The sequence below is a fragment of the Arachis hypogaea genome, chromosome 18 (genome assembly GCF_003086295.3).
Source record: "Arachis hypogaea cultivar Tifrunner chromosome 18, arahy.Tifrunner.gnm2.J5K5, whole genome shotgun sequence".
Lineage (NCBI taxonomy): Eukaryota > Viridiplantae > Streptophyta > Magnoliopsida > Fabales > Fabaceae > Arachis > Arachis hypogaea.
Window position 1 is genome coordinate 3,833,278 of NC_092053.1, and position 27,459 is coordinate 3,860,736.

At 33.0% G+C, this 27,459-nt stretch overlaps 4 protein-coding genes across 5 annotated transcripts; 2 read left to right on the forward strand and 2 right to left on the reverse strand.

The window, feature by feature from the left end:
* The first annotated feature begins 2,715 nt into the window (after positions 1-2,715).
* On the forward strand, positions 2,716-5,080 carry LOC112771812 (uncharacterized). Its single transcript, XM_025816627.3, has 3 exons — positions 2,716-3,796; positions 4,081-4,626; positions 4,703-5,080. Exons 1-3 carry the CDS (start codon positions 2,774-2,776, stop codon positions 4,805-4,807), a joined length of 1,674 nt encoding a protein of 557 aa, XP_025672412.2. The 5' UTR covers positions 2,716-2,773; the 3' UTR covers positions 4,808-5,080.
* Positions 5,081-5,910: 830 nt separating this feature from the next.
* LOC112771710 (probable serine/threonine-protein kinase PBL7) lies at positions 5,911-9,445 on the reverse strand. 2 transcript variants are annotated; one of them, XM_025816523.3, is made up of 5 exons: positions 9,163-9,445; positions 8,428-8,693; positions 8,120-8,309; positions 7,638-8,029; positions 5,911-6,706 (listed from the first exon to the last, which is right to left on the reverse strand). In XM_025816523.3, the coding sequence occupies exons 1-5, from the start codon at positions 9,269-9,271 to the stop codon at positions 6,374-6,376; spliced, it is 1,290 nt and encodes a 429-aa protein (XP_025672308.1). In that variant the 5' UTR covers positions 9,272-9,445; the 3' UTR covers positions 5,911-6,373. The 2 variants fall into 2 exon arrangements, with proteins under 2 accessions (XP_025672308.1, XP_025672309.1); XM_025816524.3 differs by having other exon boundaries at positions 8,957-9,440.
* Positions 9,446-15,962: 6,517 nt separating this feature from the next.
* LOC112771420 (enoyl-[acyl-carrier-protein] reductase, mitochondrial) lies at positions 15,963-18,639 on the forward strand. Its single transcript, XM_025816163.3, has 8 exons — positions 15,963-16,500; positions 16,854-16,997; positions 17,107-17,209; positions 17,389-17,488; positions 17,677-17,753; positions 17,858-17,936; positions 18,132-18,250; positions 18,346-18,639. The coding sequence occupies exons 1-8, from the start codon at positions 16,074-16,076 to the stop codon at positions 18,437-18,439; spliced, it is 1,143 nt and encodes a 380-aa protein (XP_025671948.1). The 5' UTR covers positions 15,963-16,073; the 3' UTR covers positions 18,440-18,639.
* A 221-nt stretch (positions 18,640-18,860) lies between these two features.
* LOC112771419 (mitochondrial hydrolase YKR070W) lies at positions 18,861-22,280 on the reverse strand. Its single transcript, XM_025816161.3, has 12 exons — positions 22,100-22,280; positions 21,899-22,002; positions 21,745-21,780; positions 21,525-21,598; positions 21,272-21,312; positions 21,065-21,136; positions 20,757-20,943; positions 20,063-20,158; positions 19,885-19,952; positions 19,551-19,752; positions 19,379-19,462; positions 18,861-19,119 (listed from the first exon to the last, which is right to left on the reverse strand). Exons 1-12 carry the CDS (start codon positions 22,216-22,218, stop codon positions 19,057-19,059), a joined length of 1,146 nt encoding a protein of 381 aa, XP_025671946.1. The 5' UTR covers positions 22,219-22,280; the 3' UTR covers positions 18,861-19,056.
* Positions 22,281-27,459: the final 5,179 nt, after the last annotated feature.

A 27,459-nucleotide genomic window follows, 5' to 3' on the forward strand; every position in this document is an offset into this window, starting at 1 on the left:
TAATACTTTTTTTCTAATACTCTCTTAGTATAGGGTACCAATACACTATCTGCCAACTTATTACCAACAATAATGAATTATTATATTTTAAACATATGTATAAAGAGACACATCTAAAAAATACATCTATAAACACACTTCCATTAGAAACCAGCATAAAAAAAATATTTTTAGTAGACACATCCACAAAAATACTTCCATTAAATAATATTATAAATCAGATTTGACAGAAGTTGGCAGAAATGCTGTTGGTAACGTAACGAGATTGTATTTTTTTTACTTTGTATTATGATTCTATTAATCCTATTAGAGTATTAAAGAATATTGAGAGTACTAAAAAATATTAAAATTTATTTAAATATTTAAAATAAAATTATAAGATAACATAAAATAATTATTTAAATTCATATCTTTTTTGTAATTTTTTAATCTAAAAGTGATTTTGAATAATGTAATCCAAACAATATTTAGTTTACTATAATTCATTTTGAATAAGAATTACCAAATATAAACCACATTAATATTAACTCACTTTTAATCAAAATCAATTCTTCAAAATAATTTTACACAAACTTCCGTTTGCAAACCGTAATCCAAACACACCACATCATAGATCATATATCATGTTAATCACTTTCATTTGCACCAAGAATTCAACTCAGCTAATGTGCTGCTACTTATTGCTATTCCTAATGCTACCTAGAGTCGTAGACAAAGACTATACCTAGATACAAAGATAACTCCGAAACCTTTTACCAGCTTCTTCTCTCAATTTTGCATGGGAATCATGGGTTCTCATGGGTTAATTGTGTATGTTGCTATGTTACATCCTTATCATTCACTACATATATCATCTCATCCTCTATGTACTCTTGCAAATTATCGATCTTCAGGGAACAATATAGATATTCACGTTATTATTAATATATTATTGTTATTCTTATCCATATTTAGGTAGTGGTCCATCACCCATGATCAATTACATCCATAATGTGACCAACCATAAAAAACAAAAATACAAGAGACCATCCATGTTGGGCAAATGCTAGTGGGATATCTACAACACTGATTACATTTTGTTTCTTATATGATGGGAAATCAACCACTAATCCGTAATTATCATTTAAATTTTGGAGTCTACTAGGATTTGAAGGAGACTGGGTGTAGGAATGTAGGGCTCGTGGATTATGATATGATCTAACAAGTACTCTGATGGTCGTTCTTCTATAGGCCTCTATATTTTTGGGCCACGGCTGTGCTATAAAATGGCCCAATTATAAAAAGGTATAAGTTAAAAAAAAGGCTATTTTGTTAACCAAAAACAAAAATAACTCCCTTTTCAAAAACCCAATGTAGGCACGACAAAAAAAAAAAGAAGAAAATAATACTCTATTTGATTCTCGCAAATTAATTAATTTTATTATGGAGGCATCGTTAGTGTAGGACGCAGATATGAAGAGGAGGAGAGCTTTACCGGGCTGTGGTGTCAGGAACACAGTAATCGGACCCTCCGATTTCCTGTAAATTAAAAAAAAAATTCCTCTCAAGTAGAAATCGGACCCAGCGACTAGTATAACGAAATAAAAATAAAAAAAACCAACAAAGAAAACGGACCTTCCGTTTTGATGAAGACATATCGCACCGTCCGATTTCTCCCATGTGAATTTTGTATACAAGCAAAATGGACCCTCCGATTTGCTTAAAAATTTTTCAAAACAAAGAACTCGAAGGGTCCGATTTCTTCATTCCCACAATTCGGTGTAGCACCCCCACATTCCATAACCCGGCACAACACCTGCCCCTCTTCCATAACCAAAAAAATTAGGCTTTGATTCTTGCATGTAAACTTTAATTTATTTTTTGAAATTTTAATTATCTCTATTTAGTCTCCAAAATTTATAGAATTTTCATGTTAATCTTTGAAATAATTTTTTATGTACAGATATTAACGGAATGTTGACGTGAACAATTGGATGTAACATTAGATTTTATAAAACGACGACATTTGTTGTTTTAACACTCAAATAACTTAAAAACAACATCATAGTATTTATTAATTTTTTTCCTTTTAAAACAAGTGATCCAATATTATTTTTAGACTATTTGAGTGTTAAAACTAAAACTATATTATTTTATAGATTTCAGCATAAAATTTGACTATCTATATTTGCATTCTATTAATATTTGGGTGCCCAATATTGTCTTGAAAACTCATGCGAGTTAAGTTTACAAAATTAAAAAACTAAATTAAAGTTAACCTATAAATTTAGGACCTGACTAAAAAAAACGTAATGTAGGAAAAAACCATATATTTTGGTAGTAATTCTTTTGACGAAACGTGGAGACAAATATTATGAAATGAATTCTAATTAAGATCGAAACCTTAAAGTTTGAAATTAGTCTTCCAAACAATTAAACGAATAAGGTCAAAATAATCCAAATAAAGAAAATTGGAGTATGGTTACTCATCACTATGGTGCAAAATTTCAACCTAGCTTCCCATTATAACCGCATTCAACTTCGCCTTCTAGCCATAACAAACTTCACTCATCATAATCACAAACAACAAAACACAAAAAGAAAGAAGAAGACAAATTAAAGAAAAATAAAAATATTAAAACAATTTCCTAATTTTCATTTTTGTGTGATCCGAACTATCCTGAGCTTCCAAGTTTCTTCTCACACATACATCATCTTTGTAAATAAGAAACAACCTCAAAGAAAAGAAAATCGAACCTTGAAAATAAAGTAATAATTAATAAAAACAAATCAAATGCACCCTTATTCTAATCAACGCAATAATGGATCAAAAAGCAGCATCACCCCTTGGTTGATCCTAACCACCATCTTACTCTACATTCTATATTCTTCCAACCTTCTCCTATTCAACAACAATGACCAACAGGATTGCCCTCCCATCACCACCACCAGACTCGACGACACTGCAGAACAACAAATCCTCCAAATTAGTACCGACAACAACACATCCATGACCACATCAACCGAAGAAGAAGCAGCAGCAAGCAATGACAATGAGAATAAAGAAACAACAACACAACAAAAAGCTTCGAATGACGATAAAACAGAAGATGAAGAAGACGAAGAAGAAGCGATTACATCGTCCGAAGAAGAAGAAGAAGTGGAAAATAACTACCCCGTGGTGGTTCGGTTAACCCCAGAACAAACGGCACAAACAACCGAAACAGAATTAAAACACATTGTTTTCGGGATCGCCGCATCATCAAACTTGTGGGAACAAAGAAAAGAATACATCAAGGTATGGTGGAGACCAAAAGAAACCAGAGGCGTTGTTTGGTTGGATCAGAAAGTAACAACAACAAAAGACGAAGGGTTACCAGAGATTAGAATATCGTCGGACACGTCGAATTTCAAGTACACGAACAACCAGGGACAGAGATCTGCGTTGAGGATATCGAGGGTGGTTACGGAGACACTGAAGCTTGGGATGAAGGACGTGAGGTGGTTCGTGATGGGTGACGATGACACGGTTTTCATAGTTGACAACGTTGTTAGGATGCTTCAGAAGTATGATCATCGACACTTCTATTACGTTGGCAGCACTTCCGAGAGCCATATTCAGAACATGCATTTCTCATATGCCATGGCTTACGGCGGTGGTGGCTTTGCTATAAGCTACCCTTTGGCGGTGGAGCTCGCTAAGATTCAAGATCGTTGCATTCAACGCTACCCTGCTTTGTATGGAAGCGATGATAGGATTCATGCTTGCATGGCTGAGCTTGGTGTCCCTCTCACTAAGGAATTTGGCTTCCACCAGGTTTGTAAAAGTTTGATTATCTAATAACTAATTGATTATATTTAATCATTGTTAGAATATAATTATGATTATTTAGCATATCTGAATATTTATTATAGGAGATTACGTCTTTATTATTACGACTCTCTTAGTACTTATAAATATCCTTTTATATTGTATCATTTCAGACAACTTAAATAGACAACTAAAATACACTCAATAATACACTCAATAATACACAAATTCTTTCTCCGGTCTAATCTCTTGTTTCTAACAGTCATGATTATGATGTGTTGGTTGTGCAGTATGATGTGTATGGAAACCTATTAGGTCTATTAGGGGCTCACCCAGTGGCGCCACTAATTTCAATTCACCACCTTGATGTGGTGGAACCAATATTCCCAAGGATGAGCAGAGCAGAAGCAATGAGACACCTAATGGAATCTGTGCGTGAGGATTCAGCCAGCATAATGCAACAATCAATCTGCTATGACAAGACCAGATATTGGTCAATCTCAGTTTCTTGGGGCTATGTGGTTCAGATAATAAGGGGAATGTTGCCACCTAGAGAGCTTGAAATGCCTTCAAGAACCTTTCTAAATTGGTATAAGAGAGCTGACTACACTGCATATGCATTCAACACAAGGCCTGTTTTCAAACATCCATGTCAAAAGCCATTTGTTTACTATATGTCTAGAACTTACTTTGATTCATCAAGGAAACGAGTTATTGGTGTTTATAATCTTGATACCGCTGCTAAACCTCCTTACTGCCGATGGAGAATGCCTTCCCCAGAAATAATCACTTCCATTGTAGTTACAAAATCTCCTGATCCTCTAAGATGGAAAAAGGTATTCACATCTTTGAAATGGATTTTATTTTTATTATTTTTGTTGATAAACCACACATACTTGTTATGATTTGCAGTCACCAAGGAAAGATTGTTGTAAAGTTCTACCATCGCGTAATCCCTCAACTCTGTACATATGGGTGGCAAATTGCCGGGAAGGTGAAGTTATTGAGATGCAGTAGAATGTGACAGGGTACATATATTGTTCCAATCATATGTTTTTACCATTTTTGATCCTAAATATGTTTCAAGATACACAAGGAATGATGAATAAATTAAACGAGTCCTCCTAAAGGTGGAAATTGAGCTTCCAATGATATTACCAATTTGAGATGCTTCTTTTTTGTTCTTTTCATCTTTTTGGTCTATGTAAACTATCCAAGGATACATCAGTTGTGTAGTTTGTCTTGAAATGTATTGTAGTTTGTCTTCAAGTGAATATTAGAGTTTTCTTCCTCAAAGTGATCAAGGACACTGAATATTACAGTTTTCACTTGCCATCAATCCATAGTTCATTTTTTTTATATACATATAAAGGTAGTTATTTTTTGTTGCCACCAAATTGTATCAAATCTTGAGCAATTTTAGATATTATTCGTCTTTAAGGACGAAAGTGAGTTAAGTCAACTCATAAATCAGCTAATTTGACTTGTTAATTGTTCGATAATCAAAGCTCATGAGTTTGTAAGCTACGCTTGAGCATAAATTTGAACTCATATCTTGTATATTATACACATATACAACAACAACAACAAAGCATTATCCCACTAAGTAGAGTCGGCTACATGAATCAAACGATATAAATATACATATATATAATTATGACAAAGGATATAAATTATAATTGATAAGGTTTTTATTTATATAGAATTATAAATTATGTTCATGATATTTGAGTTCGTGAGTTTTTGGTGAGACGAACTTGAACTTTATAAATATACTCAATTATTAATAAGTCGAGTAATGAACTAAGCTCAATTTTCGTGAGCTGAATTTAAACTTAAATTAAACTCAGCTCGACTCACTTCCAACTACCATACTCTTCGTATTTTGAATTTTATTGACGACTTTTCATGCTCCTAAAATAAACGTTATTTTGTCAAATTATTTATGGTAAAATCACGTTGTACAGACAGAGTCATAAATTCAAGGATTATTATTTTTCTAACAAAAGAAACCGACTCATACGCAATAACTGAAATAAACTTTCCTTTGTTTTGGTGATCATATTATATACATTGATCTTTAACATAATATATTACTTTATAGATTTGGAAAATAAATATGCACTATAAAAAGATGGGAACTCATTATTCATATAACATATTCAATTATTCATATTCAGTTTTCCACTTGAATAGTGAATTTAATTTCCATCTTGGCACTCTGTGGAGCAGAACATCGGCATGGAAATTTGAGTTTGGAAGAACACAGAAAACATTCTGTTCAAACTGCAAACACATGCACTGGAGTCTGAAGGTGGTAGCAGATGTTTAACAAAGATGAAGATCATAAGGTCATTTACTGTTGCAAAGGATAAAGCAACCATTTGCATTAAGAGAAACAGAGCTCACATTTACACCGAGATGGTGAAGGAGGAGGGACTAAAAGGATAGAAACAAAGGCTTAAGAGTTTTGAAGATGCACCACCCGTTATCTTTCCTATAAAACAAAATTGATAACCAGGCACGTCACAGCATGGTTTTGTGTTCAGAAAAATGAGCTCCATTTTGCTAACCTCCAGAACTTCATATCTCAGAACCATTTCTAACAGAACATTCGGGGTCATCACTCCTTTCTGTCTCAGAACCGGTGCTTGGGACAGACCATTGGTCATCCATTTTTCGATTTGGAGATGGACTTTTTGAGACTGGATGAGTGTAAGGATCGTATTTCTGCGAAGCAAGGAAGTCTAGAGCTGTAACCACATCGGCCGTGTTAGGCCGCATATTAGGCTGCTCTTGTAGACACATCGCGGCAATGGCAAGAGCTTGGTACAGGCCTCTCACTGGATATTTACCTTCAAGCAATGGATCAACCATCTCTGAGAATCTTTTCCGGTCTTTGAATAAAGGCCTTGCCTGCAGAACAAATATATGGCTTGTAAGGTAATGTTTTAGGATGGAAAAAAAAAATGTTTTTGGGTAAAGTATATTTTTTGTCCCTGAAGTTTAGCAAAAATTTTAAAAATACCCTTAAGTTTTATTTTGTTTTAATTTTGTCCTAGAAGTTTTCGATTTGCATCAAATATACCCTTAACGGCTAAATTTTCAAAAAAATTAAGACCAATCTAACAATAATGCATGAAAACTATGCTTGATTTGCTTGTGTTGAGAGTTGTTCTTATGAAATTGTTGTTGAATTGGTCTTAAATTTTTTGAAAAATTAGCCGTTCGGGGTATATTTGATGCAAATCGAAAACTTTTAGGACAAAATTGAAACAAAATAAAACTTAGGGGTATTTTTGAAACTTTTGTCAAACTTCAGGGACAAAAAATATACTTTACCCAATGTTTTTTGACAGCTTAGTTAGCTCATTTATTTGCCAATAAACCAGCAACTTTTCAAAGTTGAATTTTTTCTCTTCATTATCATCAATTCACTGATTGAAACAACACATAAAGATCAATGCTGACAAAGGAGCTCAAAAGAAAATGTTGGGGATTATATCAAGTGCTATTTAGTCCTTGCAGGATTCTGTACCAGAACACTTACCACTCAATATTAAACAGGCATAATGAGACTGAAAGCTTGAGTTAATCAAGACTATGAGCATAACATCTGAACCAACTTTGTGAAACAACATTACAATTTTGAGCATTAGTGAGATATAAGATTTTTCATTAGTTTCTAATTGGAGTTTCCTTTGTGTTTGTTGAAGGGAATTTTGGCATGAAACTCAGCTAGACAAATTTTTAACAAGGACAATCACTATAAAAGATGGGATATAAAATCAACAAACAGATGCAGCTTAAAATAGTAAGGTTAATAGGTAAAAGAGCATTGACATACCCATGCAACTAGATTTTCTTCCTTTTCAGGTCTTCTATGGTCAATGACTTTCCTTCCTGTGATGAGCTCCAAAAGAACAACACCAAAGCTGTAAATATCAGACTTGAATGTCAACTGACCCGTCATTGCATAATCTGGAGCACAATAACCATATGTGCCCATAACCCTCGTCGAAACATGAGACTTATCACCACTCGGGCCTACTTTCGCTAAGCCGAAATCAGACAATTTGGCATGATATTTCTCATCTAGCAAAATGTTAGAGCATTTCAGATCACGGTAAATGACAGGAGGCTTCATTTTATCATGCAAATACTCCAACCCCTTCGCTGCACCGGCCGCGATTTTCATCCTTGTATTCCAACTTATCGGTCTTTTTCCCGGTGGAAGATCTAAGGGAGCAAGCAACACAAAAAAATTAAGACAAGCATCACATTATTCTACTCCAAATGAATCAAAGTTATTAGGATGTGAGTATGTACCATGTAAATGGTGCTCCAAAGATCCCAATGGCATGTACTCATAAACCAATAGCCTCTGATCTCCCTCGGCGCAAAACCCAATCGACTTGACAAGATTAGGATGATCTACCAAACTCAAAGTCAAAACTTCTATAACAAATTCCCTAATTCCTTGAAGGCCATGAGGGTCAAGTTGCTTTATAGCTACAACCTACATCAATAACAAACAAACCTCAACCTCAACACATGACAATAGCTGAACTAGAATGATGCATCAACATTAATTTCTTTTTAATTTATTTGAGGTACTTTTTTGTTTCTTGACAAACCTGGTTTATGCTCTCCAAGTGGCCCTTGTAAACCTTGCCAAACCCTCCTTCACCAAGAAAACAATCAGGCCTGAAATTCCCTGTTGCAGCTGCAAGCTCATCAAAAGTAAAGGTCATCGCTTTGTTGACGTTGCTGGGGTTTCCATTGTTATCTCTCAAATTCAACTTCTTCACGTCCAAAGAAAGTTGATTTTCATCATCATTGGAATTGCCTTCTCTTTTAACATTCGCTTTCACATTCAAACCAACTCTGCCCTTATTCCTCTCTGCACAACAATCAAACCAAAGCAAACATAATAAGAGAGAAGAAAACGATTGTTATCAACACAAAAGGACAAAGCCCCTATTCGGATTATGGATTGGACCATTCCATTTCATCCATGCAAACAAAAGAAGAAACAGACAAAAAGAAAAGGAATATGAAAAAGTTTAAGCCTTTAGAAATATCTAACGCATCCATGTTCAAAATTCACCATCCTACACAATTTCCAGACACAAACAAACACAACACAATCAAATTGACAAGTACCATCGTCTTCGCATATGCCACTGCCACAAAATTGGAAAAATTTTCCTGGAAACATGTCTGAGAGAGGAACAAAAACATGACTTTATGAATTAGGACACAAATGGGAGGTGAGATTGAACAGGATCATATGAAACCTGAAAGTATATTTTATTTTAGCAAAATGCATGTGATTTGATTAGAAACAATGAAATAGTAAAAATATTTACCCTCAAAGGCATTATTTTTATTATTGTTGCTGTGTTTGGGGCTATTATTGCTATATACATTGCTGACTAATCTTTTTCGTGGTTTTCCTATGCAACGCAAGCAACCCATTCTTCTTTTTTTTTTTTTTTTTTGGTTCCCTTTTTCGCAAGAGACCCCAAACACAAGCACAAACACAAACAGAATCGAGAGTTTAGATGACTCCGGAAAAAGTGTCACAGGCTGTGTGTGTAAGAGAGAGAGAGAGAGAGAGAGAGAGAGAGAGATGTGGTGTTTTTTTTTAGCTGGGGTTTAATTTCAATATATATTTCTGGGTTTATACGCGGTGTACGTGAATTGCAAAAGATATATTGTGTGTAGCCAATTAGAGGAAGCCACGTGGAAGGAGAGAGGTCCTTTTCATCATGGGATTTTATATCTTTTGCACCTCAATGTGAATGAAACTAATTTTTTACTATGAGTCTTGTATGTCGTTATTTTTATATAAAATTAATAATTAAATTTTATAAAATTATTATTTAATAATTTTTATAATTTAAAAATGAAAAAATCTTGAGACAAGTAATTTTTGTGTTTTGTGGCTAGTACTTAATCATTAAAAGAAAAGTGAATAATCTCTCACTATTAGATGTAATCTCACACCATTAAAAATATTATTAATGGCCAATTAATGGTTACAAAATATAAAAGTTATTGGCCAATTAATGATTTCATATCTTTTACACCTCAATATGAATGAATTAAACTAATTTTTTACTATGAGTCTTGTATGTCGTTATTTTTATATAAAATTAATAATTAATTTTTATAAAATTATTATTTAATAACTTTTATAATTTAGAAATATGCAAAAGAACTGTAATTTGCTTTTATTTAAAAGCCATTATATGATATATTATGTACGAAATAAAATTGGCAACAATGAATGTGAATGGTGATAGTCAAACATTTTTTTTGTTTCTTTTTAGGTGCTGGAAAGCAAAGCTTCCTTTAACAGTATATTGTATATAATATAGTGAACAATTATATATTTGTATAAAAAATAAAAATATTATGTATATCCCAGAATTCAGTCAGTATGTATTGTTCTATTTATTTCGATGTGTATTTTATATAAAAATATTATTATAACATATTGAAATTTGTTAGACAAAGAATAATCTGGTCAACTTGTGAAAGGAAAAATAATCCACCTGAGTTATGAGGTATGAACTATGAAGTATGAAGTGTGAAGAGCAAGCCTACGCGTATTGCACTTATGGTTTTGTTCTTTTATCACTACTGTGCATTCCAACTAACGGTTATCTACACGTTACGGCTAATAATTTCATTTTCAAGATAGCTTTAATTTGATCCCAGCTAGGGTTACTACTATGCTGGATATATATATTACTGCTCCTGTTTAAAATTTGAAACAAAATTTTTATTATAAATGCTCTATTTTGTTGTAGTGTTACTATTCAAAGGTTATTATATACAGGTTCTTTTTCTAAATTTTTTTTTTTTTGCAGATAATTATTCAGATAGTAATACCCATAATTGTATATTAGCAGAAACCTACAATAATATAATATCATATTATTTTTGTTCTATTATATATAATGGCTTGAAATGAAAAGAGATCTGGTTCATAAAAAAAAAAGTAAGGTGTCTATCATTTAGAGACCAATCTTATATTCATTAATATACAAATTTAATCATTAAAATGATATATTATTAATATATATGTTAGTATCTATTTATTACAATACACTAATATAAGGTAAAGAATTTAATAATATAATGTAGTGGTGTTTCTTTTTTTTTCTACAGAAAAAAGACATATTATTAGGAATATATGTTGGTGGTTGGATGAATAATAATGTGGCGACTATCTTGTTTGATATCAGAATATGATTTAATGATAGAAGGCATTTAAGGTGATAATTACAACCATACTCATACATATACGTGCATGTCACTAAACTAAAACTTAAAGTATATGTCTTAATAAGATTAGATTGATTGATATTACATGTTAAGTTTAGCAAACAAATTAAATCCAAAGGGAAAAGAAAAAGGTAAATGATGTCATCGCTTTGAAGAGAGCATAAAAGTTTTCTTTTCGAAAAAGACACATCAATTGAATATTTGGATCTTAATGTAAAGATTATAAACACGTCATTGACATGGCACATGCCTATCCACTATATATATATAAGAAGAAATATTCCTGAGTAATGAGTATGGATAGTTTTATCTGCACCTACTCTTCAACCTAGTTGGTTTATTTATTCATTATTACTTTAAGAAAATAATATTGTTTTAATTTTAAGTTAAATGATATATATACTGACACTAGTGCTTGCTGCTTACTTTTTTTTTTCTTTTTTTTTTAATTTTTATTGCTTACTAGTTAATTTGTTGGGTGGGAGCAACATTGCTCATTTTCTTGTTCAATGAGAAGATTCTCCACTATCATTTGAAAGGTAGAGCCATACAATATTGAGAAGGAATTTTGAGAAGGAGGGTTAGTAGGTAAAAAGAATAATAATATGCATGTGCACCACCATGAACGGTGTGGAGTATTTGATGACCTAATTCAATAGGGTCCCAAAGTGGAACTATTATGTCATATTGGATACGACCCATATACTATTCAACTTTACACTAAATTATATTTATGTTCATGTTGGAGCTCCTATCCTCCTACTCGCATTATTCATAGATTCCAATAATTCACGCTCTTCATTTTTTTTCTCTTTCTGTTTCCTAATATATTTACCTTAAGAAAAGTTCTTAGAACATAGAGAAAGTATATCTTCCTTCTCATCACCAATTGGTCACTACAAAAATACTTAAAAAAAGTGAAAAGACAAAAAAGATAAATAAGTAATTATAATTAAATATGAAATAAGAAGTTTGTATTCTATAAAAAACGATAAAATGTTTATAGTAATACTAAAAGGACAAAAAAATATCAGAATTTATTTTATTTAGTATTTATTAATTATTGTTAAAATTATTTTATTAGTTAATTTTTTTTACTAAACCTTCACGAAATCTTTATTACATCAATCGGAGTTCTGAGAGAGCTTCTTTTGCAAAAAAGAAAAACAAAATAAATAACTTTTAACTTTTTCTTCATCTAATAAATAATAAGTCCTTTGATTAGTTCAAATTAAAAATATTTTGACAGTTTTATTCCACTTATACATTTATCATACATCTAATATATGCATCAAATATTTAATTTAAGACAAGAAAATATAAGATAAATCTATTATCCAAACAGTACACTTAAAATATTTTTGAAGTTTTTAATGATTTTTTAATATATGTGAATTTTGCCTCCAAAAGTGACATGCATGTATCTTTGGAAGGAGAAAGTAGAACAATTACGCGGAGACAAGCATACAGATGGTGGCAGGTAGGAGAATGTATTATTAATTAATTAATTAATTAATTAATGTATGACATCTGCCACTAAGCTGTAAGGAACTAAAATTAGGATGATGAGTAGCGAGGTAGGTTGGTACATGAAATCAAGTAATATGGATGCGCTCGCCGCTCTGTCTTTAAAGTAGGTCCCCCACCATGCAAGCTTAGCTTCTTGCTTGCTTTCAACCAAGCTAGCTAGCTAATTGGTTCCCATACAACAACTACAAGTAGCTCTATTAAGTAGTCAGTTTGGGTTAGTCGAGTGGTCATTTCACTCGTCTGATTAAATAAGTGTCGAGAATTTTAATTTTATTTTGTGTATACGTAACAATTTATTAGTTAATGATAAATCTTTAAATAAAATTAAAATCTGTCATAAATTAATTTTTGACTACCAATTAAATTTGGAGATATCGTAAGTAACCAAAAATTAATTCTCTTGTGTTATTTCATTTCTTGAGATAGATCTAACTAAAGAAAATGTATAAATACAATAATATTGAGAAGATAAAAAAAAGTCATAATTTATTTTATTTAATATTTATTAATTATTATAATAATTAATAAATATTTTATTTTATTTTAATTATTTTTTATTATCAAATATTTTTGGTGTTGATGGATGTTGCTTACTTGCTTCCAACCAGCAGCGCCAATAATTAGTTTCAATTGCGGTGTCTAGATCATTAATTATTATTTATTATTATTGTTGCAACCAGGAGTTCGCAGCATGTTCATTCACGGCCGAAACACAATCCCAGCTAATAATTAATCTGTAGGAGAACAATATTCAACAACCAATTAAAAATAATTATAGTGTTCCGATTGATGTTTCCTACGTTGTTCCATCGCAATTTGTTGGCATGCAACCATTTATATTAGTGGATACGACATGGCTTTTTGTTAGTGTGTTAGGAACTTAGGATTGTGTATATATCAAAGCATAAAAAATACTAACTGTTATGGTTGTTGTCATTATTATTAGTAGCACAAATTCCTAATTAAGTATGGAAACATAGAGCATAAAAAAATATAAGTAAATAACTCTTAACTAATTATTGTAATTAATAATTATTAATTTTATATTTTTTAAAAAAATAAAATATAAATAATCACTAATTAATATTAATTAATTAATATAAAATATAATTTAAAAATATTTATGACTAGACACCATTAATTACCTAACGGTTTGAGGCTAATTTTTTTTATATTAATTAAATATATGTGTAATACATTGTTATTGAAAAATTAGGTATTTTTTTTATATGGTGTTTTATTTAAATCGGATGGTCCGATTTGTTTGATGAAAAAAATAAATTACGAATCGGAGGGTCCGATTTGCTTGAAGAAAAAATTAAACTCCAAATCGAAAAGTCCGATTTTAACATTAATTTTTTTTTTATTTTTGAAATCACAAATCGGATCATCTGATTTGTGATTGTTTGTATAAAAAACAAAACAATGCAAATAAATCAGTGCCTCTTATGTGTATCATCTTATAGCCAAATAAAATACCTCTCTCCTCACATCATATTATCACACACGTTTTTTTCTTCCGCACGAAAAATCAAAAGCGACGGTTTGAAAGCATAATCATGGACAAAAATATTCCATAGTATCTGATATGCACTACTTTTATGTAGAAATAAATAATTTTTTGAGGCATAAACACAAAATAGTAAAGTACATAATATAAGGGAGGTTTGAACTTTGAACAAGTGATTCCACATGTACAGTAGTAGGTGACCACGTCATAAAGAGGGACAACAACATGACGGTAATAACTCTACTCTATCTACTGCTAGGCATGCACGCATGCAATGAAGGAGACGTGAAAGAGTAACACCTTCACGGATCCATTTAAGTTCACACTTTAATAATTCACAACCATAGCTGCCTACCATTTATCTAGATCCCTTTATCGCCTTAAAGTTTCAATAACATTTTTAATTCCACGAAGTAAAAAGCCTCGTATGTCTAGCATAATTAAGACACCTGGGAGCTTCTTCTAGAAGGCACGTTTACGTTACGTGGTTTAATTGTCCGATAATACAAAACACAAGCAGCCAGAGGCACTGGTATACTGCTAATACTAGTCTAATGAACCCACTCAAATAATAACCATAACCTCATTGAACTCCCATATCATCATAGGCCTAGCATTTTTGTATACTCGTACAAAGTTCACATACATATTAATAATTAATTTATTATGAACCAAAACATGCTATACATATACAAGTTAGTGAAGTTACTCAATTTTATATTCAAATTCATCCCATTCATTTAGTTTATGCTGCAAAATTTATTATCTTATTCTTCTTTCTCGTCTTCCTCTTATTTTTTCTTCTTCTTCTTCTCCTTTTTTTTCATCTTTTTTATTATCATCATCGTCACTACCACCATACCACCATATCCATCTCCTCCTCCTCCTCCTGTTTTTTTTAGTTGAATTTCTTTGATTTCCTTCTTTCTTTTCTTCTTCCTCTTCTATTATCATTATCGTCCTCACCAACAATACTAATATTTTGCTAAATCTTTATTGATTTTGATCCTCTATGGTGATCGAATGAACCGAAAATATTATCAAAACAAAACTATTGTAAATACCAAATAAACCGAAAATAGTCTATTATATAAATTCAAATTCAAAAACATCTGCGTTTCGAATGAATCAAAAATATTATCAAAACAAAATTATTGTATAATATCAAATGAACTGAAAATTGTCCATTATATAAATTCGAATTCATAAACACTTGCATCTCGAATGAATAAAAAATTAGCTCAAAACAAAACTATTGTATAATATTAAATGAACTGAAAATTGTTCATTATATAAATTCGAATTTGATGATAACGATAACGATGATACGTATTAAAAGAAGACAATAATGATAAAGATGACGACGATGATAAAGGAGAAGGATGAAAAAGAAGAAAGATACAAAATTTCAATAACAAGAGAAAGAAAAAAAAGAAAAAGAAAATAGAAAAAAAAAAAACGTAACCGGATGAATTTGGATGCAAAATTGATTGGACATGGAGAATTACTCTATTTTGTGCCACCAATGCGTCAATATGAAGATATGTATAACCAATTATTTATCTTTTCTCTCTTTTTGGGTAAGCCATTGGATTTTTTTTTTTTTCAAGTCCAATGAAATAGACCATACTTGTTTTCTTCGTTCTTTTTGGTCATCAAATTAATTTCTTCTTCAGTGCCACAATCGATATTTCTCGAAATAACTAGTGGGCTTATGGCTTGTGAATGGATTCAGGCCCAAATACAGGTCCAGCCCAACATTACCGAAAGCAACACAACATCCAAGCAACGACGTCGTTTCGAACAAGTTGTTACGACTGTGGTGTTAGTTATTTTTTAACTCAGCTGGAACGTGGAAGGCTGGAAGCTACAAGCAGAATCGCCAAGAGCTACCATAACCCAAAAAAAAAGAAGGTTCGAGAACAAATAAAACGAATACAAGAAATGTTGCGATCGTTGGTTGCAAAACCTCACAGTTCCCAATGCTTTATCTTCAACCTCTCGCAGAAGTTACTTCACGGAAACGGCGCAGCTCAATTCCGAGCAACGCGCGCATTCACGCCGCGTTCAGTTGCCGGGGTGTCGCCGCCGTCGAAGGCGATCGTGTACGAGGAGCACGGGCAACCCGACGCGGTGACGAAGCTGGTGGAGTTTCCAGGTGTGGAAGTGAAGGAGAATGATGTGTGCGTGAAGATGCTGTGTGCTCCCATAAACCCTTCCGACATTAACAGAATACAAGGCGTGTATCCCGTCAGGCCAGAGCTACCCGCAGTTGGTGGCTACGAAGGCGTCGGAGAGGTTTACTCCGTCGGCTCTGCCGTCACTTCTCTCTCTCCTGGTGACTGGGTCATTCCTTCTCCACCGTCCTTCGGTGCGGTCTTTTCTTTCTCCTTTCCTCAATTTTAATTCACTTGCATTTTTTCTGTTTTGGAAATTTATGAGTTTTTAGTTTTGGTTCATTTTCAATTTTATGCTGTCTTGCGTATTTTGGTTCAAGTGACTTGACACTGGTTATTCTTATGTAACCTCTTGAATTTGAGTACCTAATTTATTTATCTGAATATTTTTACTGGAACGTTTAATTTTTATGAAGAAAGTTTTTGTGGTATTTCAATGGGAATGGAGTAATTGGTGAAATTCGCTTTTATGCTTCCTTCATTACTTATCAGTTATCATATTGTTTCTAAGAAAACTTTTGATTGTATGTTATTTTGGGTTTGACAGGGACATGGCAGACATACATTGTGAAAGATCAGAGTGTATGGCACAAGATAGACAAGGGCGTGCCTATGGAATATTCTGCTACCATCACTGTTAATCCCTTGACTGCTTTTCTCATGCTTGAAGACGGTGTTACTTTGAGCTCAGGCACTGCTCTTTCTGCAATTCCTATATTATATATAATTTTATTCTGTGTGTTTCATTAATTGATATTTATTTGTGCCTGTTTAAACTTTGTGATTCTGGATATGAACAGGGGATGCAATTGTGCAAAATGGGGCTACCAGCATGGTTGGGCAGTGCGTCATTCAGCTTGCAAAATCACGCGGTATTCGCAGCATAAATATTATAAGGGACAGGTGCTCATTTGAAGGTTCATTGCAACTTTCTGAGCTTCTGAATTGTTATTATAGATGACACTTTGCTTTTATAGTGAAAGCTTGTCCCTCTTTTTATCCATAATAAATAGTAGATAACACTGAACACTTTCTTGCTCCCTTGTGAAGATATTCTTACATTTCAAATCTTTCTACTACAGGGCTGGGGTTGATGAAGTGAAAGAAACTCTTAAGAATTTGGGTGCTGATCACGTTTTCACTGAGAATGAATTGGAAGTGAAGAATGTAAAGAGTTTCTTGGTATATATCATTACTCCTGATGGATTTGATCTTTATCTTTATTTTTGATGATTAGCCTTCACGGGGATGCTAAGGAAGCTGACAAAACTTATTTTTCTTTACTGTTGCAAGAAAAAAAAAATGATTTTTGAAGAATTGTTATCTGTATTGATTTCAAATCAACTTATTGTGTCAAATTGACATGCTAGAATGATATACCTGAACCTGCACTAGGATTCAACTGTGTTGGTGGCAATGCTGCTTCTCTGGTTCTCAAATTTTTGAGGTATGACGTGTCAGACTTGAGATGTTGGATAAAGACTGGGTTGGCCTAGAAACTCTGTTTTGACTGTACATCATTTTTCATTTTATTCCAATAATTTTATGCAGACAAGGAGGAACTATGGTGACTTATGGTGGAATGTCTAAAAGGCCTGTTACTGTCCCCACCTCAGCCTTCATATTTAAGGTATGGCAGGAACTTTTGATCATTGCCTGCGTGCCCTAAATAATGACCATGAGCCAAGGAATCCCATGTATCATGACTTATTTGTGGCGAATTTCTTTCAAATGCCATGTGCCTATCTACTTACTAGCATAGCACACTGCTCGTTTATTAACTTTAACAATGATCTGGAATCTGAAAAACAAATCATATTTGCAGGAACTTTCCTTGAGGGGGTTCTGGCTGCAGAAATGGTTGAGCACAGAGAAAGCTGTAGAGAGCAGAAGAATGATAGACAAGCTTTTGGGTCTTGTACATGAGGGCAAGTTAAAATACAAGTAAGCCTTCTATCTTTAATGGGGAAAACACATTTATACTTCTCACTCAGTTGATTGACCAATTTCATTCGCTGGTCACCTTGTTTACTTTGCAGCATGGAGCTGGCTCCTTTTAGTGATTTTAATACATCATTGGATAAGGCTCTTGGAAAACTTGGGAGCCAACCTAAACAAGTGATCAAATTCTAAACGTCGGATTTTTGGAGAGGGAGTTTGCATTTGTCTCTTATCTGTCAAGTATCAACCCAAATCTTTGTAGAACCTCATTTGTATACTACGTGGATATAGTTATCTAAATAATACGTTGTCTTTAGTCAGTGTATCGTGTCTGTTTTTCATGCTTGATGCAACCAATATAGAAATTCTAATTCAAGCCCGATTACGTAAAACTGATGTGTGCTATTTTTTTATTCGCGAACTACTGTTTGGCTCCTAAATGATTTTATTGTCGTATGTAACTTTTTCTATTGATGCACTAAACCAATGTCATTATGAAATTACGTATAAAACTGAAAAACCTAAAAGCAAATAAATTGAAAGGAAATGTTTTTTATCTCTCGCAGCATATGTGACCGTGTAAACAAATAATTCAAACACGGGGCAGGGCAGGTAAAAAATAAATAATTTTTTTCCAATGAAATATGAAGTAACTAATGCTTCAAATAAATGGCAGAGCAAGCCATACAAATTATTGTATTTTTTGGTGACAAATATTATTAAGCTATGATTGATCATAGAATCACCAATGAACTCTAAAATATTATCTTTGAGCTCGAAAAATTCAGGGACCTTAAAGTTGATGAAACCTACGAATCTTTGCATTCTTTGGTCAGAATGTAGTCCACTGCCTCTTCTACACTGTCAACAACCTGCAGAAGCGAAATTCTATTATAAATAATACTCACCCCAAAGTAGTGGCAGCCATGGCCATGAAATAAACTATTGTTTATCCTTTACAGTGCATCTAAATCAAATTGCTTATCCATTTAGTTTTAAGCAGGCTGCCTACTTCTTGTTACCATCTATGCATCTAGTGTAGAAGAGAAAACATGTGTTTCTCCAAAAAAAAATAAAAAAAGTAAAATACAAAACATAAGCCCGTATCTAAGAAGAGCATGAAGGAGTTACCAGATCCGCTGGGAATTTGTGATGATTTTCCTTCCCCTTGAATACTCCAGTTCTCGTGAGAATAGAAAACCAAGGATGGCCAGTCTGAAATGCATAGTTTCATTCATAGCATCATTTGTTTGCATATAGCTTTATGTATTATACTAGTGAAGTCTAACTTCGACAGACATACCTGTCGTGCACCCCTAATGTCAACTGCAGGATTATCTCCAATCATGTAAAGTGTTTTAAAATGTTGAGCATTGTTATGATTTTTAGCAGGGACATCATTGTAAAACAGCGGAACAAGTTGTCGTAACACAATCTCTGCATTCTGGAATACAGATGGATTAGGTTTGCCAAAACTTGTGTAATCCAGAGGTTGAGAGTGAATACTGCATACAAAGCTTTCCATGGTTAGAATTGGAGACATTATCATGGAACTAGATAAAATTGACCATAGTCTTGGTTGTCTGCTTAAAAGCTTCTTCATCAACATTCAACAGTAAGATAATTGGCAGTCTTACCTATTGAAGATGGATTCTAATGCAATCCTGAAAGCTCCCATTCCCAGACGTTCAGAAGGAAATGCAGTCTACCTTTTGTGGGACCTTGTCAGTGATCATAGTACTATATAATACTTCAACAGGATTCCACATAATCTCTATCTATCTGCAAAATTATCTGTAGCAAACATCAACCAACCTGGTATTCAAGGTCATCATTTGCAAAATATAGACTTGGTTGTGGTCCAGTATTTCTTCCGGGCAGGCCTCCTGTTTTTAATATGTCGCATAGAACCTAGATGAGAAGTCTTGGTTAGTAACCGTCTCACCGATCTACCAATTCCATTAAAATATCAAATCAAAGAACTTTAAAAATCCTAAAGTAGAGATTGTTTATTTGTTTTCATTTCGAGGAAAGACAAACTAAGCAATTATTCAAGTATATGATTTCTAAAACTATTAACGCTGACAACAGCTTAAGAGTATCAATGTTAAACCGAGTTGAATGTACTCATTTACGATCTTTAGCATTTCCTGTTTAGCTATGAAGTGCAAACAAAGTGATGGCCTATGGGTTGCCCAAACACAAATACCACCTTCATTTACTCACACATAATGGCCATGAGCCCAGAACCACCTAGTAGGTAACAACAAACCCCATAAGATACCAAAATCACTTTATATTTATAAACCAATTATGTTGTTTCATGTCATTTGCAAATCACACTGCTTTGTAAAAATGAAATGGTTGCACGATGGTTAAACTTTCCATTAACTTTTTATGTTTATAGACTTATAGTAAAAGCTATTTAATTAATTTATTATTCTTCATAAACTGTGATTCAAATTTTATACAAATAATTCACATGGATCAGACACAAAATCATTGTAACCTGTATGTCCCTGCTCCAATCAACAGGGTCACTAACTATGAATGCTGCTTGAACCCTTTCAGAGAAGACATCATTCCTTGGAGTGCTCTCATTAACCTTTATATTCTTGGTAGTCCATTTCTTGTATGGGGCCAATGGATCAATATGTTCAAAGCATGATGCATATTCATCAATTGTAAGAACATTTCTGAAGGAGAAAAAGTAAATTAGGAGAAAAAAAATAATCAGGCATTATAGATGCAAATTGCTTAACAGTTCCATGAAATATCAGACTGAGACAAAGCAAACCAATCATCTAAGAAACTTACTTAAAGCCATATTCAGACATCACTGCAGCAGGTTCCCCTTTTCCCGCAGCAACAACAAGCTCATTCTCAAATCTGTAAATTGAAATTTCTATGATGATAAATCTAACAATAAGAGTAGGACTGATGGCCCCAAACTGTATATTAACCACCTTACTGGTTCCACCGTAGTTTATTCATTTCTGCCAACAGATGATGTAATATACATACCTGCTAGCCAATTGCCTAAATGGTGAATGACCCTGTAAAACCTGCACATTGATCACATTTATATCTGTTCAGGCCACAAACCCTTCGCACATTCGAAAGAGAACTCAATGCTAAAGCACAAAAAGGCATTCGCTGGTATTTTCAGAGAGACATCTACATACAGAAAAAACAGACCAGAAAATAGCACAATACAAGGCATGAGGAAGAATGGTTGGTTATGGTTAATAAAAACACTGCAGATTTCCTAAAATACCTGTGCAGGTGAGATGTTTATACCCAATATTTGACTCAGCTCAGAGGCCCTTTTAGCTTCAGGAAAACCACCACCTGCATGAAACATAAAACTAATATCACAATAAAAGTGGCATATCAAAATTCCCACGTACCTGAAATTCAGAAACTAACAACACACAGCAAGAACGCACTATGACACAACTTCAAACATATGGCATAAAATCAGAAAGAGAACTCACCATTGGTAAGGAAGACATAAGGGACTCTGAGTCTACCTGAAAACAAAAATCAGATCAACAAAATTCATCACTCCTTAAAGGCTTAAATGCCGGATAAGAAATGAATACAGAAATTTAATTACTCTAATTATTAACTATTTGTTATTATAGTTACCAGTGGAATCGTATAATCTTCTTAGCGCTGCCGGAGAACCGCCGACCGGGGAGTTTCCGAGGAGAATGACTCCATCGATGTCGAACGCAATGCCAAAGGAAGGGCTAATACAGCAACAACATCGTTACCGAACTCAAATCCGAAAACTGAAGAATTCAAAAAGATATAAATGAGAAATAGAAGGTTTCAGTTTTGACGAACCGTTGTTGCGATGGCGAAGAGAGCTGAGAAAATGAGCGAGAAGGTGCTAGAGACGAGAACGTAGTTCGCTTCCTCACTTCGCTCTGCAATGCTTTCCTGAAGAGATGGAACCTCGCCATCGTTGATTCGTTTCTGTGTTTTCCGATCACCAGAGTGAACTACCCTGAGCTCAAGTTAGTTACCAGAAAACCACCGAATCATAACGGGTTCCCCAAGATTGGGCTTAGCCCATATAGGAGCCCAATATGAAAATCTCATATCTAGCCCACAACACCAATTCCTTCTTTGGGCTAAAAAGCTTACCAATTCATTTCACTGTTGTTCAAAAAATATTTAAGCGTGGGAATATACACGACCAAAAAAAAGCGTGGGAATATAGAATTCTATCTTCTAGATAGAGGCTTTTTTTAGTGTATATGAAGTATTTTTGTTAAATTAGTGTTTTAATTAGGGGAAATTGAAAAAATTATCATAATTTAGGGATTTTATTTGACCTGCATGTTCAAATTTTAAACGAAAATAAATATCTTATAACAATATTGAAGTTATTTTCTTCTATTATTTAAGATTGAGTATAACATAAAAATATTCGGAACCTCCAATTTATACATTTACTTAGCCTAATTACATCTGGGATAGCTATTACCTGATCACATCGATGTTACCAAACTTTTCAATTATTAATAGCACGGTTCCGAGTAGAACTAGTTTCTACTCATCGTGAAAGAGAAACAAGTAAGGAAGCAATATACAAAACAACAATGTTTTTTAAACCTCATTTTTTCCATCTTGCGGCTGCATTAGGTTTTTTCCTTGGTCCACGGCTAGATTCGGTGTATGTTTCAATTCAATTACTCCTCTTACTTTTTGGCTTAGCTTGGGCTTGAGCTTTTTATTATTTTATATTAATGTGAACATGCAAATTGAAATCGGGACAATAATTTCCTAAACCAAAAGGACATTCTTTCTTGCTAATAATGATCTCTGCTAAATCCAGAATCCATTTCTTTTTTCTTTTTACTGTTTCATGCAAATTTGTATTTTTCTATCTGACACGGATTTTTTTCTATCTGACACGGATTTTTTTTTTTGTTTTATTCTTCTTCATCGTTATTTCCAAATTACACAGCTTTCAGCTTTGTAAGTTATAACAATTGTTTTCTTAATTTCCTATACCCTAATAAAATACTAAACTATATGATTGATACGACGATCCAAACTTTTACTATAATAAATATCATATATGAAAGGGTATGGTCTAGCCGGCCGACCCTCCTCAATTAATACTAAATTATACTAGCCACCATACATCAGAACAAAAAGTTATTTCAATTATTGCAAAGTCAAGCTGATGAATTTGATATATAGAGCTTCTTACTTCACTGACTTCATCATTCGAGTGATGGCATCACTGACGTACAAAGCTGAAATGCTTCGGGAGGAAGGAACCATGAAATTGTTTGTTGAAAGCACTCTTAAAAAAATAATAATATATATTTATTATCTGTAATGAATGTAATCTAGATTCTAAAATATAGTCAACATACACTATATACATAATCTCTATTTCAAATTTTTTCACGTGAGACCAGTTAATACTCAAAATGACTCTTGAAATTTGATTTCTGACTTAATTTAGCCCTCGAATTATCAATTGATTCAATTTGTACTCTGAAATTTTGAGACGTGGCATAAGTTGGCCCTTTTGTCTATTTCCTGGCACATATAGTTGACACCTGGCAGCATCAACGGTTGTTTGACGTTGCCAGTAATTCCGTTGCCGGCGTCTCATCGTCGCTTTTGGCCCCTGTTTCCGGCCTCCTATCATGTCATCTGGATCTGCCCGCCCCTTGTTTGTGTGCCGTCGTCTTCTACCTCTTCTTGTGCTTTCTTATTCTGTTTGCCTTCACCATCTTCTGGTTTGGCTTCTGATTCATCGTCACTGTCACGGTTGTGGATCAGCATCTACTTTTGCTCTGACTCTGTGTATTCTGGTTCTTCTTCGCCGTCGCGGTCGCGGTGTTTGGGTTGGTCATCTACCTCCACTCCTCCTCTGAATCTTTCGCTGCTCGTGCTAGGATGCTTTGAGTGGCCCTGATTTGCGTAGTGCTAGGTAAATAAGTGCAAAAAGTTTTCAACTTGGTCTACAGCAACACCATGTGCGCATAGCGTCGACAATTACCAAAAGGAGTTGCCGATTACCAAAATTTTCCTTTAAAAAAAAAGAAGCAAATTTGAATCCCAAAATAATTAAAGATAGGGTTCTTCTCATCTTCCCTCCTCTCTCTTCGTGGGTTCTTCTTCACATGCCCAAAATCCTATTCTTTTCTAAGGAAATGTATGCATCAAATTTTCCCCAACCCCATTTTAAAGAACTGTAAGGTAATGCTATTTCAACCAAAAAATTTTGCACTTGATTCTAATCATGCTCTTTTATGTTGAAAAGTTTATGTCTTTTAAGTTTCTAGCTATTAAGCGGAGCAGTGAGTTTAGCTGCCTTCAACAATACTGCAGTGAGCTATATGAATGGCTATGATGAACTTTCTGAGAGGAAAGGTGAAAAAGCGGGTTCAGAGGGATTCGACTTCTTGCATCTCATGGAAGAACATAGCCTTCGGGCAAATTCTCAGACCTTTCTATGGTTGTTAAAAGGATGTATTAAATGTGGATCATTTTCTGATGGTTTGAAGCTTCACGGAAAGATTCTAAAGATGGATTTTTATTCAGAGCAAGAGTTGTGTGATTGGCTGATCAATTTGTATATCAAATTTGGTGATTTGAAAGGTGTAGTCAAGCTTTTTGAAGATATGCGTGTTAGACCTCTGTCTTGTTGGAATATTATTCATAGATTTATTGTGGAGAAATTTAATTGTCATGTTCTAAGTTTGTTTCTACAAATGATGAAGGAAGAGGTGAAGCCTGACGAGAAGACTTATGCAGGTTTTTTTTTTTAATTATCAGGGGCTAAATTGATGTATACAAGAATTTTGCCACGTCAGATAACCGTTGAGGCTACCAAGTGTCAATTACATGTGCCACTGCAGCTTTTCGGTGAGGAAATAGATGGAAGGGCCAACGTGAGCCACGTCTTAAAATTTCAGGGTACAATTTGAGTCAGTTGGTAATTCGAGGGCTAAATTAAGTCTGGGTCAAATTTCAGGGATCATTTTGAGTATTAACTCCACGTGAGGCATAAGACTGTTGAAAACTTTAAATGGTTGTACATAATGTTAGAAAGGGGAGAGGGAGTAATAGGAAAAATGTTTGTGAGTATTCAAATTGTATAGAATGATACAATATAAAATAGAATTTATAGGTGCTAAGAGAATGAAAATAATAAAGACGTAATATCCTATAATAAATATTCAGATATGTTAAATAATGCTAATTGATCTAATTGATCCTAATTATACTCTAACATCCCTCCTCAAACTCAAGTGACAACTTGAGTTTGAAACTTATTTGAAACAACTAAATAAAAAATGCATAAACTGATAGAATTGGTGCAAACGAAACTGCCTGAAGAAAGCGCAGACAGAACTGTCGGAAGGAAGCGCAGACAGAACTGTCGGAAGGAAGCGCAAACGAAACTGCCACAAGGAAGCGCAGATAGAACTGCCACAAGAAAACACAAATGGAACTGTCACAAGGAAACGCAGATGAAACTGCCGGAAAGAAGCTCACACGAAACTGCTGGAAGATAACGCAGACGGAACTGCCGAAAGAGAACGTAGACGGAACTGCCGAAAAATTGTTGAAAAGATGGCGAACTGTCGAAAAACTGTTGAAAAGTGACAAAGTGAAAAAAGATGACAAATTATCGGAAGGAGACGAAAAATATATGGTTTCTTCATGAGAATAAGTAGTGGATGAGCTAATCAGTGAGATCAGAAAAGCATCAGGAAAAAAATGATACGGAAAAAAAGTATGAAAAGTATGGTGATTTCACGAGAAGAAAATCAACTTATCCTCCTTAAAGAGGATACCGTGGCTCTGACACCATGTTAGAAAGGGGAGAGAGAGTAATAGGAAAAAGGTTTGTAAGTATTCAAATTGTATAGAATGATACAATATAAAAGGAAATTTATAGGTGTTAAGAGAATCGAAATAATAAAGACATAATATTCTATAATAAATATTCAGATATGTTAAATAATGCTAATTGGTCTAATTGATCCTAATTATACTCTAACACATAATAACTAGTTATTTATTATATATTAATAGATTAACACTATATAAATTTAGATCTTCTCAATTTTAAATTTTTATTTAAAAGATTTAAGTGTACTTTTTTTATTTTTAAATATTTTTTATATGTTTTTTCTCATTTATAAAACAAATAATAAAAAATTACATTTTACCTTCTAAAAAAAATCTAAATAAAAAATTTAAATTCAAGCTATATATAGTCACTGATTCAGATTATAGAAGTCTTGAAACAACACACAAATTATGATTCTGCGACCTTAATTTTCCTTTTCTATATTAATGCTTCGTTTACCTAAAATTTTTTAATAAATAATCTGCTGCCTTAAATGTTTCTTGCAAATTTTATTAAAGGTGGAGATTTGCAAATTTTATAAAATTAATAATTAATAATTAAAAATTATTAAATAATTTAATATATTTAAATAAATTATTATTTAATAGTTTTTAGTTATTAATTTCAAACAAATATAAATATATACATGAGTTTTTATTTTTGAAAAAAGATCTTCTAAAATGATAATACTAATAAAATGGTAAAGTGATGCTTTAATTATTTTTAAATTTATAATATTTATTATTTGTGAGTTTCACTATCTTAATTCAAAGGTAATTAATAGTATATTTTTTTTTCTAAATTGACAATATAACTTTAGAAAAATTAAATCTTTTATTTTTATATATTAAAATATTTTTTTAATGGTAAAAAAAAGGGGAAAAACTCGTAAAGTACATCACATTGTAAAGAGAAAGAGGCAGATTTTAACTAAACAACATTCTAATGGTAAATTTAATCATTAAATTCTTTCTGTCACATACTCGTATTATATATCACATATCTACATTATTAGATACTTACTAATTAAAAGTGGATGTGAATGCCAATATCATGAAAGATTTCATGTGATCGATTCGTACGACCCATTTTTTCTGGCTTTTTCTATAAGGTAAATTAACTATTTGGTGTTTTATTTTCTACAATATTATTAATAAAAAATTGAATAACGTTAAAGAAGTTTTAAGATCTAAATTGATTGGTTTATTCATAAATATCAACAGAATTTAAGAGAAACTCTGATACCATAACAAAAAAATTAAAAAAAAAAAACGTAACAAAATCTTTTTTATTTTTATATACTTTTTATGTACTC